At 35.4% G+C, this 24105-nt stretch overlaps 1 protein-coding gene across 1 annotated transcript in view; it reads right to left on the reverse strand.

Annotated features, from left to right (window-relative positions):
* 14-3-3epsilon (tyrosine 3-monooxygenase/tryptophan 5-monooxygenase activation protein epsilon) overlaps positions 1–24105 on the reverse strand; it is a 152132-nt gene that overhangs the window by 48512 nt on the left and 79515 nt on the right. Inside the window, exons 3-4 of the mRNA XM_090391635.1 lie at positions 19849–19955; positions 1354–1697 (exon numbers count right to left, since the gene is read on the reverse strand). Coding sequence (XP_090247761.1) covers positions 1354–1697; positions 19849–19955 — 451 coding nt within the window. The remainder of the gene's footprint in view (positions 1–1353; positions 1698–19848; positions 19956–24105) is intronic.

The following is a 24105-nucleotide window of genomic DNA, read 5'->3' on the forward strand; positions in this document are numbered from 1 at the left end:
TACAGTATTTTTTAGAATATTAAAACTACAAAACTGTCAAAACATCACTGTTTTACACAACATATTACAATAGCTAGTAACTTCAGCCAATAAAATAGCATCATGATATTTTAAATGCTATTATTGTACTTGGAAATCACTTCTGTATAAAGTGATTTCCAAGTACAACAATAACAGCTGATAAAGATATTAAAGGATGCACACATTAAAGTGTGCAATTAGTTTCATGCTTTCTGGGATGGAAATCAAAATAAGCATGGTTGTGTAAAGCTAGGTGCAATCCATTATCAATCAATCTTTTGACTTGAGCTAAATCAATTTTGCATGTTATGTTAATAGACAGTTCTATCAAAATTTTTTATTTAGTTTTTATTTTCACATCCTAACATTTGATTATTCCCAACTATTGAAATACTTATGTCCAAAGGTGGTGATGGTCATACAAGTCATTACAGTATTAAATCTGCTGTGGAATTCAGCAAACAAACACATAACATATTCATTGAAATATATGACATATTTATTGAAATGGCTGAAATGAAAGCAATCCATGCACAAATATGTCAAGAAAGTATAGAGCATATTTAAAATCAACCATTCATGTCTATGTGTTTTATGAATAAATATTTAACACGTTCGCTGCCACGCTACTTCGGCATGGTCTGTTCCCCTACGCCGAGCAATTTCACTTCTTCAAGGTCAGTACAATAATCTCGTTACCAGAGGTAAGCGTCCTACGAGTATACTCGTAGTTGGCTTGTACAGAGCATATACGGTCTATGAGAATACACAGTTTTGATGCTAGCCCCACAAGCCAAGCATTTTCACTTCTTCAAGGTCACTACAATAATCTCGTTCCAGGCGGTAAGCGTCATACGAGTATACTCGTAGCTGGATTGTGAAGCAGGTTTACCCACTACGAGTATACTCGTAGTTGGTAGCGAACGTGTTAATCAACAGTTCTTTACTTGAACTTGATTAATATGTTGAAAGTTTTTTTCACTTGGGTAGACTATAAATTAAAGATGGCAAGAAATTATATTTCTGCTTAATCCTTTATAAGCAAACAATGTTCAAACTATATTCAAGTAGCACAACGAGCTACTTGAATATAGAGGCTAATGATTTCACATGGGTATCCCATAATACATGGCATTATACGTCCAACAGGGGGGGGGGTGCTTTGCATTATGAGATACTAAGGCAACTGATGTGAAGATACTTTATACACAAACTTTGCTTATACTTGGATAAAGGATTGAACCAAGAATATAATTTCTTGGCATCTTGGTATACCAAGATTTGATAATAAAGTATTTTCTAATCAGTTTATAAAACAAACAGCATACTCACCATCATGTTGCATGTCTGAAGTCCAGAGCGTTAGGTTGTCTCGCAGCAACTGCATGATAAGAGTGGAATCTTTGTAACTTTCTTCACTGAGGGTGTCTAATTCTGCAATGGCATCATCAAATGCAGCTTTAGCTAGGCGACATGCTCGATCTGGAGAATTAAGAATTTCATAATAAAAGACAGAAAAATTGAGAGCCAGTCCCAGCCTTATGGGATGAGTAGGTGGTAATTCTGTCATTGCAATATCACTTGCTGCTTTATAGGCCACTAAACTGTTCTCAGCAGCTTCTTTTCTATCATTACCAGTAGCAAATTCTGCCAAATAACGGTGATAGTCACCTTTCCTATAAAAGACAAGAATATTAACTCATCAGTTCAGATGAATGTACATTTTACTTGCATTCAGTACATTGTGTACTGAATGTAATTCATAAAATGAATGTACGTTTTACTTTAAATACAGATATCTAGAAGACAATAAGTAGATATGAATCTGAATTAAAGAAAAGGGAAATATTGCAATAGTTGACACACACACACACACACACACACACACACACACAATTTTAATATATATATATATATATATATTAAAATTCCTTAATAAAAATCTGTTGAGTACTTATTAAATATTAAACACAATTTATTTTTTATTGCAAAAATTAGTCTGATATCATCTATATCAAAAAAGTTTGATATTTGATTATATGTGATGGATATATTTTATGTCAGGAATTACTGTGGCGATTGTGATAAAAATGTTGGACACCACAGATATAGATCATGAATAACAGTGGAGATAATGTGCACCCTTGCTTCACACCTGATATAACAAAACAATTCACCTCCAATTCCAATTTCTGACTTGCAACCTCTAATATAGTACTACATGAAAAAATCCTGTACACCCCTTGAGGGTACATTGCAGGAATTTGATGATGATGAACCTCTAATATATACTGTATTGCTCAATATAATGTCCCATTTATACCATATAACTGCAGCATTTTTGAACAGCTTTTCTCTTGGTACCTCATCATAAATCTATAAATATCATCTACTTCAACTGCTTTACACATTTTAGGTTTTTGATGGATTTTCCAATCTAGACCATTGATATGTATACTTGATTGCATTCTGCTGCTGTCACTGCTCGTTTCATTTAGCAATCTTTCAAAGTAATTACTCCAGACATCTACATTATCTTCAGTTTTTACATTTACCTTCATCATCCGATTTTTTTTTTTTTACAGTAATCATTCCTTTATGTATAATATTTTTCTATAGTCCTCAGAATATTTTGCTATCTTCCTAATATATTTTCTGTTATTAACCAAATCTTCCCATCACTTTTGTTCAGTTAGTTTTACACAGTGCTTCACTTTCTTACATTTTTCTTACTGAGAAAGCAAGCATTGGGCCAATTAAACTTCGGCAAAGCATCACTGAAAAGCTAACAATTACCTTGAAAAGATACTTCGGAAAGTCACCATATGATTACATGTCCACCAAATCTGAATTCTGCAGCCAAACCAGTTTCACATATGCATGTCAATTTTCTTCTAAATCTTTTCTGCTTTTCTCTATGCAGTCACATTCCAGTTCAAAATGTAATGGAAGTATTGCATCTTTAAGACAGCTGTGAAGTTTTTCAGTTGGTTTTATTAGGTATATTTAATACTTCTGCCCAAGATAAGAAGAGAAAAGGAGGCAGGGTCTGGTGATTTCATGATAAAGCATGTGCTTGATGGAAACAAGATATCTTGTTTTGCTTGATGATGAATTTCAATCGACTGATTTGCATGAATAGTATTCTATCTGGAGAAATAACAAAATTATTTGGTAATAGAATGAAATGCTAAATCAAGGAACCTTGTGATGCTGGGTAATACTAAAAAACTTAATATACTAAGATAGTAATTTAGAAATTGATGATTCAGCTTGGCCTAAAATCAGATATTAAGGGAAACTTTGGTGGAAGATAGAGCAGTGGTGGCTTGTACATAAGCACTGCAACAACCCCAAGGAAAAAAAAACAAAAAAAAATTAAATTTTGTTTGTGTTTATAAATAATAACAATGCTTATAACATTATATAAATGCAATAAAACATGTTAAAGGTTACAAAAGCAGCTTATGTTTCGACATTGATTGAATAGTTAATAACTGGAATTGTTCGATTAACGCAGTGCAGAATTATCACGTGCAGAATTATTCGATCAGTTGTGGCTAGAATCGCCGAGATTCGCCTGTACTTGTCACTGCACATAACAAGTGTATGCTTGCGCACTCGTTATTTCTGTGAGATATGAAACTTTTATTATTGGTGTGTGTTCGTGGTTAGGGTGAAATATTTTTGGTAAGTCTTATTTTATTCTGTTAAAATAACATTTGTTTATTATAAATACAAGACTGAATTATGACTAGGTTCACTGTTGAAAATATGAAAAGAATTATATTTTCTCAATTATTGTTACATGAAAAAATAGAAATAAAAAATAAAGGTCATCCAACTCCGGATATTATTAGTCAGGAAGGAATAAGTAAAAATAAAAAATACATCAGGTCTTTTAACAGTGAGTGGTATCAAAAAATTAAATGGCTTTGTGGTTGCAAAACTATAAATGCTTTATTTTGTTTTCCTTGTTTGCTTTTTGGTGGTGATACTGTATGGGGGTCATACATTATCACCACCAAAAAGCAAAATTTTGTATATGCAGCACCCTTACTTTAAATTTTCACCGGCTGCTGCTGGGATAGAGATACGTGTAACGGATATATTTTCAGAGAAGATATATTGCTTAAATAAACAGGATACAGGGAGGAGTTCTGATGATAGCAGCAGAAGAAATGCAACCAATAAGAAGTTCATCAGGAAGGCAGGGTTATGACAATGCATCTGAGGCTATCTGGTATGAGAAGGCTCTAAAAGGACAAAATTTATAGACTGTATGTGAGTAAACTACCGAAATAAGCAGAGGGAAGATAATTAGGTGTGTCCAGAATTTACTGCCAAATAATATATGGGAGAGGGATCACACATGTATGGTAGCATAGAGTGACTCATTAGCTAGCTAATGACCATTTTACATTCATTCCATTATTATTTGTTGTCCTATGTGAATGTTTTGAGTGTTGCAATAAAAACATTCTGCTAGTTGCAAGGTTCGTGGTGAGATATGGATTTTGTTGGCATAAAACAATAGTGCTGCAGAAATTCATGACTGTGATGAACATGCAAGGTTTACGGACCTAACATAATGAGTGTCAATAAAGTGAGGGATTGGTGTTGTTTGTTTAAAGAAGGGCACAACAATGTTCACAACAAAGAGTGCAGTAGTTAACCAAGTGTGATGACAGACAGTTTGGTGGAAAGAGTGAACATGAAAATTAATTGTGGTTACTCACTGAAAAAAAACCAATGAGGAAGATCCTTTTTCTGTCCCAGAAGACAGTGGTCATAATTTTTTTTTTTGACCAATAGTGACTAAATTTTTTTTGCTTTTGGGGGTGTTCAAATGGATGGTGCCACTGCACTGATTGTGGTTTTGACTAGATGTTTTACATGAAATCCATGTTTCATCATCAGTCACAATACGAGAAAGAAAGTTTATCTCTTTCATTTTCATAACATCCCAAACATTTTCGAGCTGATTCTACTCTGTTTTATATGCATTGGTTAGCATTTTTGGGATACATCTGGCACACACCATTTCCGATATCCCAGCTTTTCTGTCCCAATTTCATGAATGACTGAGGTAAAACTTCTGAGAATTCAAAAGAAAGTTCAGCAACTGTGAAATGACAATCTCATAAATTTTTGTGTTCACTCTTTCCACCAAATCGTCTGTCACCATACTTGGCAGCCACTGCGCTCTTGATCGTAAACATTGTTGTGTCTAACTTTAGACACTCCCTAACTTTACTGTCACTCATTATGTTAGGTTCGTAAACCTTACGAAGTCAGTGAATTTCTGCAGCACTACTGTTTTCTACCAACAAAATTTGTATCGCACCATGAACCTGGCAGCAACCAGCATGATTTATTTTTTATCACAGCACTCACATTAAAATATTCGTAGGAGACAAACGATAATGGAATGAAAGTAAAGTGGTCAATGGCTAACTAATGAGCCACACTGCTACTATGCATACACGACCCCTCTCCCATATCTCATTTAGCAGTAAATTCTGAACAGACCTTACTTTCTGGACTTGCCTCGTGTTATCGGGATCTCAACTATTGGGACAGACTAGAAGAAACCCATGGGTGAGGTTGCCTCGTGTTATCGGGATCTCAACTATTGGGACAGACTAGAAGAAACCCATGGGTGAGGGGAAAGGAATCATGCAGCTACTTAAAGGATTATCTAAAACTGTATGCAGTGGATAAAGGCTGAAGAACTGCTCATAACCAAAGAGTCCACTTCAAGTTTAGAAGGAAGTCATGAAACTTAAAAGGGTAGTGACAAGCATATAGAATTTTCAGTTAAAAAAGGGTATGCGAAAGTATGACACTGAATGTCAATGATTAAAGCCAACCAGAAGAAGCAGCTTGAAACAGTGCTATAGTATAAGAAACTGAAAGGGAAATATCGTACGAGTTTATAAAAAATGGTCAGGAGAATGACAGAACACTAAACATTTAAAGAGAAATAGGATCAACAAGCTCATTCATAATATAAAGCAGGCAATAAGGCACATGTAAGAAAGGTAAAATGCTATATGAGTGATCTTCTGGATGGAAATAATGCAGCGACTAATGTGCGAATAGAAATAAATGAACAGAGGGTGCTTAACAGATTACATGAAAATGAATGAGATACCTACATATTATGAACAAGTGCAAGAGAAAGGTAGTAGGTTTGACCAGGCTCTAAGTCCTTGGCAGTGACAATTTTTCCAAGAAAAGAATTTGAAAGAAGACAACATGGTTTTATTTTTTATATAAAGGGGGCCCTAAGACAAAGGAAGCAAATTCAAAACTTATCTCAAGACAACATGGTTTTAGAAAGGGTAATTGTTATCTTAGGAAATCAATTCACTTTCTATAATACTAGAATAATACTTGCCTTTGCAAAAGTATTTGAAAAAAATACTGCACAAAACTATATAAACTACAGAAAATGGATATGAAAATGAAACTGGTGATATAAATAAGTGGCTGACAGACATCAATGAGTAGTATACAGAATCAAAGAGAAGGGCATGTGACCAGTGAGATGCCAGAGTCTCTATACTGTTTAATTTGAACATTAATGATAATGGGAATAACAAGAGGATAAATATCAAGTTGTCTTCTTATACACTGCTTGGAAAGAAGTCAATAGACATCCCCCATGGGCAAAGTGTATTGTGGCATATAAAGATTCAATTTATAGCTGGTATAAATTGGAGAAATATAATGCTCCCAAGTCGGTGCAAATGTGTTTGGGTGAAATTGCTACAGGAAAGGCACTGATAGAACTATCTGTGCCCTTCTGATAAGAGATATAAAATCTCTCATGATATGTAACTTATCATGCTTGTTTTTTGTTTTTCAAAGGAGAATGCACTTAAAGAAATGTCAATTTTCTCTGTAATAATCTTGTATTTGTAATAACTTAACCACAGGCCTTTATAAAAATAATACGCCGGATGACTTCATTATGTAACACTGTTAACCCATGTCCATATATGGCAATTCCAAAAGACGCGCAAAGTATGACATGTTTGGATGTCAATACATGACCATATATGGAAGTTCTGAGAGAGCATACATGCATACAGTGGAAGTCCAGGCCTTTATAAGGTGAAACGTCAAGAAGGACTTTGTTTTAGGTTTCTCAATCTTCTCTACCACCAAGTGAGGTCAAGTGTGTCGGTAATCAAAAGAGAATTATTATTATTATGCGGTGCATCCAAGGACTCATCGAAGGAGGGCACTTACTCTACAATTCTCCATCTCCACCAACTACAACGAACCGCAACTACCATTATCATCTACACCAACACCATCTATCAGCCACCACCACCACTAGTATTTTCACAGACAATCACAAACATCCATGCCTGTGGGAAGGATTCGAACCCAGAGACTTTTGGTTGGAGAGTGGATATGCAAACGACTAGGTCTATCAGGCCGGCATCGTAAGTGAAGCATCTTAAGTCCTAGGTTTCTTAATCATCTTCTACCTGAATCCACTGCCATGAGAACTATTATGTCGATCGTTGAAATGCCTCACTAGGAAAGAGCTGCACATTGCTACCATGTTAAGGATCCTAGAGGGCATAGAATAATCAACGACTTGGACAAAGAAGATGGCAGGAGATAAAGAACGAACTAGCAGAAAGAAACAGAAAAGGAGCACTTTCATGTGAACAAAAGGTAGTGCTGAACGAGAATTGTAAAAAGAATAATCAACGACTTGGACAAAGAAGATGGCAGGAGATAAAGAACGAACTAGCAGAAAGAAAGAGAAAAGGAGCACTTTCATGTAAAAAGGTAGTGCTGAACGAGAATTGTAAATACTTAGATATGTGATATTTCGGAGTAAGAATGTTCAAGTGTCTGTTTATGGGTACAATAAGATTGTGTAAGTTAATATTGAAATAGGCTTACTCAAGGCATGCCTTATTTTTCAGTTGATATTCTAGGATATTCTAGATTTATATTTCTTCCTTTAAAGCAAAAATCACAAACTAAGTCTGAATTAGGGAGAATTGAAAATAAAAGAATTGTAATGAAATTGTATATGTATGTTAATGTAAATCAGACTGTATAATTAATGCTTTTTGATTCACATCAGAAGTTGAATGTGAACAACATTGGACTGATTCTGTCAATGTACTAAACCGAAAATTTCAAACCTACATAAGATTAAGTGATCAATGATCAAGACATGACTGATTAACCTGTTAACATACAAAGAAGTCTGTGACACGTCTTTTGTTTATTGCACCAAAATTGATTTTTTGACGTATCGCAGACGTTACGAAGTTCGCGTCAATTTCAAATGAATTTAGAGTTTAAAAATAATTTATATGTCAAAGGGTTAAAAAGGTAAAGATTAACATAAGCGGAGAAATAAAAACAATATCTGCTTTGTCTTTAGTTTAAAAATATTATAATCTCACACTCAATACATGGTCTAACTGGCACAATTGAAAAACAAATATGTCAGACTACAGAGCGTGAGAACATGTGATCTAGTGGAAATAAATAAATGGCAGAATTTGTACATTTACGACATCTCAAAGTTTAAGTAAAGAACAAAAAGATGAAGCAAGGTATGTATGATGCAAAATGGAAATTAACAGAGAAGAGGCATTGTGATAAGATGCCACATTGCAAGCCAATCCATCAAATTGTTGACGAATTGGGCCATCTCACGATTCACCGCACTGACGAAACATGACCGTAGGGTGCTATGAAAGTAAAAACTGCCATTCGTTGCAACATGTTGAATGAACAGTTATATGCATCAACTGCAGAGGAACATTCAGTTTCTCTTTCATGCCTGAGGCTCAAAACATGGATTTCTATAGGACTGCAATATGCAAGCCCCACATTACCTGAACTAACATGCAGCTTCATCTTCAATAATGCAAAGAGCATGTACAGTGGGATGTAGAAACTTGAAAGCCGTGTTATGGAAGTGACAAATCATGCCACACCATCTACCAAGTAGATGGACATGTATGGATGTGGTGGATGCCCAGTGAACGTCTCTTACCAGAGTTTGTAATCCTAACTATGAAAATGAGAGGTGAATGTGTGATGATATGGTCGTCCTTGTTTTTCCATCTGACATCTGTTTGTAGTGCCACGAACACTGAACTCCGACAGGTATGCGAATATTCTTGACAATGAAATTCTTCCTACTTTATGGCATTTCTACGGAACCGACCATTGTTTCTTTCAGCAAGACAATGCACTGTGTCATAAGGCTGCTGCAACTGCATGGTATGTAGACATGAACGTTACCACACTTGAGTGGCCTCTATAGTCCTGATCTCAATCCTGCCACAAACAATGGAACTGGAGCATCAGGTGAAGTCTGCTCCCATAACAGTCTAGGACTTCATTACATGATTACAGGAAGAATGGTCCAAAACCCAATTGATCACTGTCATATGCTTGTGGAAAGTGTGTCTCATGGGATTGCTGCAGTCACTGCAGCAAAAGGATGCCCTGCATCTTAACCACGCTACCGGCCAGGATGTATATATACATCCAAGTTACCATGGATGCGAAGTGCATATTAAAATTGTAATACCATTGACATTACATTGAAATATATGATGGATACGAAGCATATGAGGATGAGTATTTGATCCATAATGGCCGGTAAGGTGGGTGCCATGGCTGTTTGTTCCTCACCCTATGGTGTCCACTGATTTCTTTCTAAGCAGTGCAAAATCAGGAGGGTAACCATTAATACCAATTATGTAGAGATTGAGCAAGGTGTTTTCTATGTACGGGCAAAGAAAATCAGCAGCCAGTTCATTATTGCTGAGTGCCAGATGAAAAAAAAAAATTACTAAGCCACATATTACACTGATGGAATTTGTACCAGAAAACACTAAAGCCTAAGAATGTAAGTGATGGTGGACAGGAAGACGAAATTAAAAATCAGCTAATGCCTTTTTATTCCCGTATACGGGGAGTAGGCGAGGCCATTTAGCCCTATCTAACTTTTGGAGACTGAGTGGGCAGTTCAATCTCCACTGGTACCAATCAGAGATAGATGGCCCAAGGCTATCACTAATTAAGCGGTACACAGCGAAGAGAGACGGCTCAAATGTGCCGCCATCTCGTGGTCTCTAACTCTAACACAATATATTTAACGTCTGAAAATAATGTGGGTTCTACGGTCGATTTTCTTGAGTTTACGGGACGAAAAACCCGCTTGCCCGTGCCAGAGATCGACTAACTCAAGAACCAGTTGAAAAAAGGCTTAGAAAAATTTCCTCTAGTCGCCAACTAGACTCGAAACCAAGTCTTCCTTCGTGCGTCCAAGCGCCGTGGTATGCAAACGCCACATCCACTGAGCTACACAGGCTATTACGAAATTTAATGGGCATATTGTAAAAGTGAACAAAATTGCTCAAGATCACTTAAATGTTGAAGAATACATTAAGCAGAGACAAGGCTCTGATATGACCATATCTGGATGTTATGCACAGATTAGGTTACTGGGTTTAGTGATATAGATATTCAATCTAGGTTTTATGATTGAATATCTATAAAATGACCTGTGGGCTACAAAAATTTGGTTGATAGGTACAAAGAGGCATGAGAGAAACATAAATTAAGAAAGGGATTTTATAAGATTAGTTAGAGTGTGAGAACTAGATTTTTTGCCTGAAGAGAGCAGTGCGAAGTAGAATGTACTGACAAGAAGTGATATGAGTACTTTGTCAGGGAATGAGTTCAAGAAAAGTAAGAAGCATTTTGTGAAAAATGGTTGATGCACACAGACTTCTGATTAGCCTTTGGACATAATGAAGTTAACTGTATAATAATTCTGAAGGGGAAATATTGCAAAGCATGACACTCGATTTTCTGCTTGTATTTTTATGCTTTGTTTTCTTCTGTTATTAATACTTCAAGATAGAGATATTTGAAAGTCATTGTCCAATATACAGAATTTTGCTTCAGAAAAAAAGTATACCATTAGATTGTCATTCCTCCCCTCCTCCCACATATATCTAAGTTAATATTGTTTGTTATACTTTACTTTTCTAAGGATGTTTATTTTCTGGATCTTTCTGGATTTAGTGAATCATATTTAATAATTACCTTTGTTTCTCTAATGCTCATGTAAAAAGAATTGATAAAAGAGTATCCTGTTGTTTATGTGCATCTGAAAAAATGAATATTGAGCCATTAAGGGACACACACACACACACACACACACACACACACACACACACACACACACACACACACACACACACACACACACACAGGTAGTCCTCGACTTACGACGACCAGCCTTATGACAATTCGCACTTACGATGGCCAAAAATTATTATTAAAAATTCTCTAATTTAACTTTGCCGGCAGCATATACATACATATATCACATTGCTTTTGTATACGCATCGAAGCGTTCCCATTAGTTGACAAGCAAAGCCTATCACCAATACGCAATAGCCGCTGCTATGATTCTCAATAACAGCAATGGACAATGATGCTATAAGATTTTGTGATTTTTGGAAAAATTACGATATTAACCAATGTATCCAAAACATTGGAACTGCATGGAAGGAAGTATCGGAACAATGTATGCAAGGAGTTTGGAAGACGTTACTACCGCAGGAGACACTCTAAGAGTACAATGAACATAGTATGTTAGAACAAATTGGTGAAGAAATCGTTGAAATTGCAAGAAAACTTGATCTAGAAATCAATATTACCGATATAGAAGATTAGCAGATCACGAAGAAGGTGAACTGACTGATCAAGACTTGATTTTCCAAAACGAAAGAGTTGTAAAAGAAGAAAGGAATAATGAGAAAGATGAAGAGAAATCGTTAAAAAATATTTACTGTAAAAGGATTAGCTGAAGTATTTTCCAAACTAAATCAAGGACTTCAGCTACTCGAAAATATGGATCATGATACTAATCGCTTCGCCAAAGTCAAAAAGCAAATTCGAGAGGCAGTCAGATGTTATTGCGAAATATATGAAAAAAAAAAGAAAAACCCAACAGACAACATTAACCAATTTTCTGATTAAAAAAGCTATTCTTGATTGCTAGGTATAATCATATCGTCCAAATGAGTGAGTTACTCGTCTGTTTAATTAAAGACACCATGAATAAGTTTTTTTGTTTATGTTAACTAATATTTAAAGGAATTTCAAATGAAAGTAAGTGCACCATTTTTGATATGTGTTTATGTATTTTTTTCTTAAATTTTTCTTTCTTAATTTTGTATTTATATGTGCTAATAAATAATTTATAAAAATATTATAACAGAAATCAAACAAATCAAGAATTTAAAAAAATTCCTCAACTTACGTCAGAATCGACTTACGATGGAGACGCTGGAACGGAACCCCGTCGTAAGTCGAGGATTACCTATATATATATATATATATATATATATATATATATATATATGACTCTCTCAGGCAAGTCATTTCCCACCTTCCAGTTCATTGGCTGTTTCCACAAACAGTAATTTGGAAAGACAAGTATTATAGCTTTAAAAAGATACCATCCATAGAGGAAATTCCATCCAGCCAGACCTCTAGTTGAAACATAACCACACTGCCGTTTGGAGACATTAAATGGCTTTTATCACGTTTTGTCTCTAGAGTAGGGTTTCTGGTTTCTATTCCACACTCGTCCTGCATTTAGTGGAGGTGAAGGATTCCCTATTCATGCTCTCTACACAATGTTTTTATTTATTTTTTTTTTTTAAAACTAGGCAGCCAGCCCCTTCTCCATTCGAGGATACAGCTGTAAAGTGGCCTCTGCAGGCCAGCAACATATAGCACACAGGACCAAAACTGTTGATAACTCTTTGAGAGATATCCTAATCAATTGGTGAATAATCCTGCTACTGCTTGCTTTGCACAGTGCATTCACATACCATGGATGTGCTAATAACTTTTTTTTTTATTTCAAAATATATAAAATCAAACCTATTTTTGATTTTATATATTTCTCTCTCTCTACATAGTCAGGAAACCTCTGGGAACCAAATGTGGAACTCTTTTCAAGCCACTTCAGGCCTCCAATGAGCATTCCCCTGTTCTTTATATTTTCCATTATTTTACTTGGAACCATGATAAAGAGGATAAAAAATCTAGTCACTGCAGTTAAAAAAATATCCCACAAAAACCTCATGAAGTCTCTAAAAATATCAAAAATGCTCAAAAAATAAAATATATCTCAAAAATCTGACAAAAAAAAAAAAAAAAAAATTATGGATATTATTTCTGGGAAAATCCCCATGTTACTCCTCTTAAACAAACTATTATATTTCCGGCTCTTTTGCCTGCTTCTGTTTAGGAGTGCTCCTGTTTAAATGTCATTGGCTTTTTACTCACAGATTCTTAGGGCATTGTAGATGTATATTTACCAATAAATATATGTAGCATAAAGGAAGAGAAATTTGCACATACCATTCTAGGTGCTTTTCTTCTTTCAGTGAAGTGGGGGGGGGGTATTAGGCAATGTGGGAGAATTAAAATAGAAAATGGGAAAAAACTGGTTTTTTTTGAATAATATATACACACACACACACACACACACACACACACACACACATATCATAAGGGATGGACAGAGCGTCTTTTTATATTTATATAGGGTGGGATAGGGTGAAAGGGGTTGAAAACAGCAATTGATTTTTAGAAGGGGAGGAAGGGGGGTTTGATAGGGTGCGGTCCGTTTCGACTATTCTTGGTCGTCGTCTGAACACATGGAGGAAGTGGATGCTATGTCAGGTTGGGTAGGTGCTTCTGCTTTTGAAGTGTTTGTGTTATCGCCTATTGGTCGGGGTTGTGACATCAATTTTATATTGTGAAGCTTCCAAACCTCAGAGATTATGTAGGGCCTGTGTACGTTGATAGAGTTCGCGTCACATTTTATGGCTATTGTTTCACTGTCTTGTCTATTCTGGAAAAGAAACCAAATTGTTTGCTATTAATGACTTAATAATCCTGATAATCCTAAAATTCTCCCAACACATTTTCTTCTTAACAAGTTCTATGACCAAATATACCAGCAATGCTTCACTGATCCAAGTCTCCTTTTCTACAAATCATCATTCTCAACCCATATCCCGCAGTGGTGTCAAATAGGATGACCTGCAAGACTTCTAAGGCGTATTTCCATAGTCTGATTATTATTTCTGTTCTGATCTAATAACCAAAATTCTCAGTAAAATGAACACTTATCCCACACTTCATTCCAAATACTCGACACTTATCCAAACTCTGGTTCTCCTATAATTGTGCTGAAAGAATTCCAAGCCAAAAATTCAACATATGTCCACTGGCTCAAGTTGAAACTAACCTCACTCAATTTACAATACAGCTCATGACAACTGCAAAAAAACCCATCAAATCCAAAGCAGACTTTGTAAGTGCTGAATGTACTTAGCTTGTCTCCTGTCCCAATGGTAGTCAAGAATTACTGGACCCTTGCCAATTCTGTGAGATGCAACTTCTGTCCTTGGATGTTTCCACCTCTCACATCCTGCTGGTATAATAGTAACATCTGGAGATAAGGCAGACATACCTCTTGTCAGTTTTTAAATCCAACTCTTGTACAATGACCAAGACAGATCTCCCACCATTCCAAAAACTATATACGGTATGCTTCTTCTGAAATCAGAAGGACACAGAAAAATATTGAAGAGACTTGAAACCAATAATTCAAGCCTTGATGGTATTCTTCTAATTGTATTAAAAGCTTGTGCTCCACAACTCACATACATTTTGTATTCTCTTTAAGTGGTCCTACTTATCCGGCATCTATCAACTGCTTGGAAGCAAGTCTTTGTCTAGTCTATTTCCAAAAAAAGGGAGATGAAAGTCAACCAAACTAATTCCCTACTGCTCTAACTTGAATATGCTCAAAAATAATGGAAAAGGTCATCAATTGCTTTACTACTTGGAAACTCACCAATTACTTATGGATCACTAGTATGGATCCTGCCATTCTCGTTCCACAGCATATCTCTTGGTCAACCTCATTCACCCTTTTGATGCAGGCCATGGAAAAATTCAGAGAAACAAGCTGTTTGTCTTGACATTTGTATTTCCAAGGAATTTGAGTTTTGGCATCATGGCCCTCTTACTAGCTACCATCTTATGGTATTCTTCCTTCTCTTTATGAATAGTTTGCCAGCTTCCTCACTGGTCATTCATTGCATGTCATGATAGATAGCTTCATTTCAAATTTTTAATCAATGCTGACGTACCTCAGTGCTCTGTGCATTTACCAACACTCTTCCACCTATGCATTAATGATCTCATCTCTAACATCCAATCGTATCCACAGCTTTCTTGCCGATGATACTCTCCACTCCACTTTTTCACTTTCAAAACCTTGTGATGCTCAGATTACCTTTTTAAGTATCAAAGAGATACCTTACACAAGGATCTCCTTGTGCTTAACTGGAGTGAGGGAACCTGGTGAAGTTTAATGTCACAAAACACAATCCTGTCATTTCCAGAATATGGGGGAGGAGGAGAGATATGGGTCTCTCTATCCCTATCACTTTACACAATATTCTTCTTGCTAACCAGGATCGGTTTTTCTCTTCATGAGTAGACCACATACAGTTTCTGAATTAGAGAATTCAGAAACTGTATGTGGATGTATTGTTGTTCATTCATAAAGTAGTAAAAAAAAAAAAAAACGTTTTTCTATGTTAATGAATTTGTGATCTGTGCGTCTTGTAATTAAATTGTGCTCCACAACTCGCATACATTTTGTATTGTCTCTTTAAGTGGTCCTACTTATCTGGCATCTATCAACTGCTTGGAAGCAAGTCTTTATCTAGTCTATTTCCAAAAAAAGGGAGATGAAAAGGGAGGCAAGTATGTTCAGTGAAACAGTTCAGATGAACGGAACAATATGTGCTAAATAAGGAAATGAGACATAGTCCCAGAGAAGTTAATTGGTTTTATATTTTGAGAAAAGGCATGATAAAGAACTGACTTATGAACATTTTAAGTACAGGCAGCCCTCAGTTTACGCCGGTTGCCTGGCATGCTTTCTTACTGTAGTGTGGTTGACTGAGAAACGACACTAGTAGGCACTCTAATGTTTACCGAGTTAGTGCAGAAAAATTAGTAAAACTTGGTGTTAAGAAGGTGTGGAAATCAATCACACTTGAAAAGAAGATGGGCAGACACGTGCTAATGTCTGTAGAAGTATGAACTTACCTACATCGACTGTTACTACAATTATGAAAAATGCAGATAGAATAAAACGGTCTGCGCAACAATCTACGGCAGCACTAAATACAAAACATGTACGTTATAGCAGGGGTAAACTTCATGAAAAAATTGAAAAATTATTATCATCATTATGGGTGGATGATTTGAATCAGAAAAACATTCCTCTGACACAGGCTGTTATAACTGAGAAAGCAAAAACAATTTTTGAGGATCTTAAAAAGACAGATGGAGGCGAAGAAACATTTTTAGGAAGCAAAGGTTGGTTCATGAGATTTAAGTCTCAAAGTAAGTGCCACAGTGTTAAATTATGTGGTGAGGAGGCAAGTGCAGATGTTGCAGCAGCAGCTGCTTTTCCTAAAGAATTTCAAGACTGTGTAGAGCAAGGAAGTTATCCTCCTGATCTCATTTTTAATGTTGATGAGACTGGGCTCTACTGGAAAAAATTGCCATCATGCACCTTCATTTCCTGTGAAGAACGTTCCGCTCCAGGTTTTAAAGCTGCAAAAGATAGACATGCTTTTGTTGGGTGCAAATGTCTCCAGAAGCTTAAACCAATGTTAGTGTACCATTCACAGACACCATGCGCCTTCAAGAGTCTAAAAGCCATGCTGCCAGTCTATTGGAAATGGAATAAGAAAGCTTGGGTTACACAAGACGTTTTTATAGATTGGTACACAAATTATTTTTGTCCTACCTTCTGTAAAGAAAATGATTTGCCAGCCAGGGCATTGCATCTCTTGGATAATGCCCCTGGACATCCTCAAAACCTTGCTGAAGTAAGAACACCATTGGATGTCAAGGTTGTTTACATGTCCCAAACACAACAATCGCTTTTGCAACTGATGGATCAGGGGATTATATCAATTTTCAAAGCCTATTACCTCCGTATAACATTTATGGAAATGGTAAAAGCCTTGGACACTTCAGGAAATATTAAAGACTATTGGCGGTCATTCAATATTTTGAAAAGCATTAACAACATCGAGGCAGCTGGGAACAACATGTCAGCAAAGCGTTTAAAAGGAGCATTACGAAAACTTCCAGCATTTATGCACGACTTTGAGGAATTAGAGCAAGAGAAGAACGTTATGGAAGATGTTACAAAGCTTGCGCGAGAGGTGGGATTGGACGATATTATAGCTGAAGATGTGACAGAAGTCTTAGAGAGCCATGATAAACCGCTTTCCAATGAAGACTTAAAAGAATTAGCCAAACAATTAAGTCAACATCCAAAGGAGGAGAAAGAAAATGAAGAAGGTGGTCCTCTGAGAGATATGAAAACGGCCGATTTACAGCATATCCTTGCAAGCATAGAGACATTGACTGATGAACTCTGCGAAATGGACCACGATTGGGAACGGAGTCCAAACATAAAAAGGAGTGTAATCGCATCTATTCGACCATACACTGTACTCCTTAAAGAAAGAAAAAGAAAATCTAGGCAGTTAACCTAGGCATTGCTGGCCTGGTTGGCCGAGTGGTTAGCATATCCGCTCTCCAGCCAAAAGGCTGAGGGTTAGAATCACGCAGTAGGCATGGATGTTTGTGATTGTCTGTGAAAGTACTAGTGGTGGTAGTCGGCGTTGGTGGAGTAGTGAGACAAGGAGTTGTAGAGATGCCCTCCCTCGATGAGTCTTTGTAATAATAATAAAAAAAGGTGTGATGTAATAATAATAATTAACACTGGATACTTTTTTAGAAAAAAAATGCAGGTGATCTGAAACCAGGAACTTAACATAGAAATATGTAATATCTTTTCGTAGTTTCATAGTTTTTGTATATAATTTTTTGTTTTCGTTATTAATAATTTTATTTTAACAAATATATATGTGTGTATTATCAAAGCTTTAAATATAATAATGTTACACATACTTCATGTACATATTTTTTGACTGCGCAGAACATAACTTCATACCTCCCGTTAAAATTGGGTTCATTTTACGCCAATTCAGTTTACGCCCATTTTTTTCAGGAATGAAACTGAGGCGTAAACCGGGGGCTGCCTATACATGTTAAACCAATAATACAATAAGTCTAGGAGAGAATGATTTTTATCCTTTAAAGATGAAGGAGATCTATATAGTATAGATCGGATTGAACTCTTGTAAAATTTACTTATTCAATTATAAAAGCATTCTCTTTAAAGATGTTAACAAAATTGTCACAATATCTTAACAGAGATTTAACATAAACATTGCAACCAGTAAGAATTTTAGCATAACTAGAGCAGCTGAGGTGATTTAAAAACAGCATGATGCTATGTTAAAAGAAATTCAATGCAGCAAACTATCCACTATAAACCATTCCTGTGGTCCTTACAGGTCTCCTATAGTGAGACATGACTATCAGTTATAAGCATGAATGGAATTATTTTTTCTTAACTGTATATTTTTTCAGAAACCAAAATGAACACTTTTCACCATGCATATTATAAATAATGTTTACAGCACATACTCCACGAAATCTTGTCACTGCTGCAACATTACAAGCAAAATTAACTAGATTTTCTTCCAGGATGAATTCTTTCTATGTGCTGACCATAAATCACTGCTTGATATACTTATTTAGTCCACTGGTTTGAAACTTCCTTACAATACTGGAAATCTTTATGAATCCTATCACTATAAGTGTAACTAAAATATTCGCATTACTCAATACACTAAGTTTTTATATGCTTTCTAATCAGTGCAAAAAATGTTATGACTAAGTTTTGAAAGATATAAATCAAACATTGAAAACTAACTGAACAGAACAGCTAGTCTTATATAAAGAAGAAAATAGTACACTAATATTTTATAAATATCAGAAAGTAACCAAGTACAGCATTTTGTGAAGTGTGATATACTGGAACATCAATATGGAAAAGTGTGGGAAATTGCTCAGATGCAAAGTTTGAACTTATGTTTTACATAATTGTATGAATCTGAAACTAGAAAGTGTATAACCAAAAAAAATGGATTCTAGGGGTGGGCAGTCCCATGACTACATACATAGGATCACTCCTGTATAAAATAACCAAATGATCAAATAGCTCTGAAGAAATTTACTTAAAATTAATATTGCAATAAAGCATTTAACTCATCACATTGTGTGATTTACTTTTAAAAATGCCATTGAAATTTATTCTATTTATTTAACCCTTTCAGGACCATGGGACATGTGTCCCCGCATAAAATTTTAATTTATTTGCAACCCTTTACGTCCATTGGGACACATGTGTCCCATGAAATTCTCTAAAACCTATGATTTTTTCCCTAAATAATGAGGATGTTTTATGTTAAATAGATACCTAACAAAGTCATTTTAATACCTAAAAACTTTGTATTACTTCATAAGTCCTTCTGGTCTTGAAAGGGTTAATGAAATAAATTTCAGCGGCACTTATTAAGTACTGTTTTTTTAATTATCTAAAGTAATAGAACAAATAGCTCTGAAGAACATGTTGTTCACAGAAAACAAGATATAACATAGAAGAACAAGATATAACAGTCAAAACAAATATAATAAACTTTAGCTCACAAAATTCAACTATGCTCACATTATATATATAATAAACTTTAGCTCACAAAATGAAATTATGCTCACATTTTATAGTAGAAGACCTTGGATTCTCCACTAGATGCAGTAGGAATGAGGTGTTTATCTAAAACATCCAGTATATCTTGACAAATTTCTCTTAGCTCACTTTCAACCTTAATATACAAATACATTAAATTTCAAAATTATTAGATATAAGCTAATATAAAAACATTCAAAGAAACATACTTCAGAAGCAAAGAACACACACACCACAAACTATGTTAATCTGTATATAGGAAGTCTTAACTTAATCTACTATCTTTACAGACTAATTTCAATCTTTCTTGTACAGTAAGATCCCAGTTAACACTACCCCAATCAATGCCGTTTTGTTATAGTGCTCTTTTGAAAATGCTCAGTAAAACAGCAATTTTCTAATTCCCCAAACTGACTGCTTCAAGCAATGACAACAGACAATGATGTATTATAACCCAATGACAAATCATTTCCCAAGTTCTGAAGCTTCAAGTGATAATACAGGATGTACTGACTCGATAACCCAATATGTTTATGGCATGAAATATAGACATTTAATTATTAAATACAACAATGTTTGAATTGTTAAAAAATTATTTTTTCAAATGTTTTAAACCATAATGCCTAAAAAAAATAGTAAAAGTATAAAACCAGATTCAAATTTTCCTGAATATAAAATTTCAAGTGTTAAGGCAGTTAGAAACAGGTGAATGTCAAGTTGGTATAGTTTGTTTTTTTAAATGTAGCCATGTCAACTGTAAGAACAATTATTGAAAAATACAGACATATGGACAAAATGAGATGTTCTGCAATTATGACCTCAATGTAAATGTTAACAAGCCCTTAAGTCAATAATAATGGAAAAGGCAAAAACGTTTCTTACACATATTCAAGAAGATAAGAGAAACAGAAACATTTATGGTTAGTAGTAGCTGGTTTGATAGATTTAAAAAGCATGGTAACTTACATAGCATATGTATCACCGGAGAAGCAGCAAGTTCAGATAAAAGGCAGCTCAAGAATTTCCTAAGAGGTTTGGAAAGTTTCTCAGGGCTGAAGCAGATTCAAGGAATAGCCCTTCTTGTTTGTATTTGCTGCAGTGCAATAGAGTGGCCTTCTTCCAGTGTATCCTGTGGTGGGTGTCCAAAGCATGGTCAGCAAATCCAGAGGAGTTGTATTGGTGAAACCAGATGTAGTTCTTGTGTTCAGATATTCTAATATCAGCTGTCCTGCCTATTTGGCTGTAGAGTACAGTTTACAAATACAAAGGACCTGGTAGGTTCAGGGAATTTTACTGTTTTTTTTTTTTTTTTTTTTTTTTTTGGTGGGCAGATAAAGGATGTCAACTTTTTATGCAGCCTATAAATGGTTATATTTCCACTTAGGATTTCTGTTAATTTTTCAGATGTGCCCAGGATATATGGAATGATGACAGATTTTGTGTAATCTATACAATAAGAGGGAGAGGAGAGGGGATTTGCAGTTTAAGTGTTTTATATTTTTTGAATTTTGTGGAGGTTGTGGCTACTCTCACTTTTTTGGTTTTAAACCAAAAAGTTTACACAAGTTTATACACGTAAGCTTGCCTACTTACACCGAGATCACTCTTCCTACCTTCCTTTCGACTATAACCCCACCAATACACAGATCAGAACACTTCACAGGATCCTTAAAAAGGTCATCTCTTAGCATGCAGAAGACACCAACAAACTAAAACCATATATCTGTAGATCCCTGGATATATCAGTTACCAAAAATCCATAAACAAAAGGTGCCATTACATTCCATTGCAGATGCATTGATTCACAAATTAGCCAAACATTTAGCCAAAGTGCTCATGCAGTATACTGGCAACACACCTTCACACATTATCTCCTCTCTATTCACTAATATCACTCAAAGAACCATAGCCTCATCCAAGCTAAATTTCCTCCACATATATCAGCCCTGCTTCAGTTCACAATGAACTCAAGGTATTTCATTTAGCAAGGAAAATTCTTCAATCGGATACAGCCATGGGATCTCCACTTTCTCCACCTCTGGCCAACTTCATGGAAACTTTCGAAGAAAAGGCCTTAACCTCTACACCACTTAAATGCATTGCTTGGGTACACTACATAGATGTGTTCTCCATTTGACTACATGGCTTGGATACACTCAACATTTTCAAAATAGCCAACATCCCATGATGCAAACTAAAATCCCATGATATTAATCCCATGATTCAGTTCACTTTAGAAAACGAAAATAAAAAGTCACCCATTCCTAGACACTGAAAACATGCCAGCTTGATGGATCATTGGAACTGTGTTTACAAAAAATCCACACACACAGTGATAGATACGTTCACCAGCAATCATCCCCCAATATGAGATTATAAAAACCCTACATAACAGGCCAAAATTAATTAGTTCTCATAGCAGTGCCCTAACTACTGATCTTGACCATATTCTCAACACTTTCTTAGCCAATGGCCAAAATCCAAAAAATATTAAAACCATGCAACTGCAATCCTCCCTGCTATCCCGCTTCAAAGTAGAGGTTATACAAAATCCATCACCATTCTATATATCTGGGACACATCTGAAAAATTAACAAAAATCCTAAGAGAATACAACCCTATCAAAAATTAGCATCCCTTATTTGCTACACTAATGACCAACCACATCCCCTAGACCTACAAGATCCTTTGCAGTTGCAAACTGTCCTACTACAGTCAAACAGGCAGGACAGCCAATACAGGTAACCCTCGTATAACACGGATGTTAGGTTCCATAGAAATGGCAAGTCATAAATTGTGTTATGCGAGACTCAGATCACACAGAAAAAGTAGGGTTGTGTTCTGAAATCGTTTTTTTTTTTTAAATTATATAAATAACAATCACATATCCAACAAAAATATATTTTTATTTAATTCAGGTAATTCATGTAAGTTGAGAAAATATAAACTATGAAACAAATAAATAGTATAAAATTATAAAAATTACAAATTGTACGTAAACTTCATTGTACATAATCCATAAACGTTTTAGGCAAAATAAAATAAAGTGGATATTTTAATCGTCATCACTGTCTTCAAAACTAGCATTTCATAGATGTTCTTTATTAATGACTGGCCAGATGCCGTCATCACTTGAAATCTCTTGGACATCATTTGTATATTTCTCATTGCATACCTTGGCTGGTTCAGTTATCAAGAAGTCAGTAATAAGACCTTGCTTACCACTATGCTGCAATTTTTTTTTAACAAGTTCATAATATGGAGTTAAACAAATATCCAACTGTCTTGTGAATTTTCCAGAACGCACCATTGAGGGATCATTATCTGTAAAATAACTTCCTAACTTTCTTGCCAAGTCTAATCCTTCTGCTAATTTCTTTAAACTGAATTCTTTAATGGATTCATCACAATCAGAATCTTCGGCAAAACTTTCACCACCATTTGGTTTGATGCCATCTATTAATTGTACCAGTTCCTCCTTATTTAAATTATTTCCCCATCAATGAATTCAGTAATTTCATTTTCAACCATATCGCAAAAGCCCCTCTAAGTGGTCATTACTATAAAAATAATTTTTTACCTAAAAAAAGCATTACATATTATATGTAACTCACCAGAAAATAAAGTGCTCAGCTTGAGATTAACACACTTATGATTTTTAATGCGCTTTCCTGGCAGAAACGACAATTTCAACAATAAACACTTTATACGGTAAACAATTGACGTACATGTGTGCTAAAGGATATTTCCCCTAATATAAATTTGCTACTTATAACTACATGCGCAGTATGGGCAGATGTAAATTTAACAAAGATAAAATTTGATTTTTAAGTTGCACGGCGAAAAATGTATGAAAATATAAAAGGTTACTACAATTTGTAGACATGTTATATCGAAACCGTGTTGTATAAGTACTGCACTGAACAAGGGTTACCACAATTTGTAGACAGTGTTATATTGAAACCACGTTGTATAAGTACCATGTTATATGAGGGTTACCTCTAACAGAATTTCTGAATGCAAGGACTACATCTGGTTCCACCATTACAGCACCTCTATTGCGCTGCAGCAAATACAAATATAGAAGGCTATTCCTCGAATTTGCTTCAGCCTTGAGAAACTTTCCAAACTACAACAAATTTGGGAGGCACTCATCCTCAGATCTTCAGACTAACAGCCAAGACCACCCAATTTAGCCCATAGGAGGCACCATTTTCAGCCTCATTTGCCCAGTGTTAGTTCCTGGGTGCATATATTGTTTTGCAATCCCTGAATTGCAATGTTGC

Source organism: Typopeltis vanoorti, chromosome 4, assembly GCF_054136105.1.
Source record: "Typopeltis vanoorti isolate ZY-2024b chromosome 4, IOZ_Tvanoo_1.0, whole genome shotgun sequence".
In the NCBI taxonomy this organism is placed as follows: domain Eukaryota; kingdom Metazoa; phylum Arthropoda; class Arachnida; order Uropygi; family Thelyphonidae; genus Typopeltis; species Typopeltis vanoorti.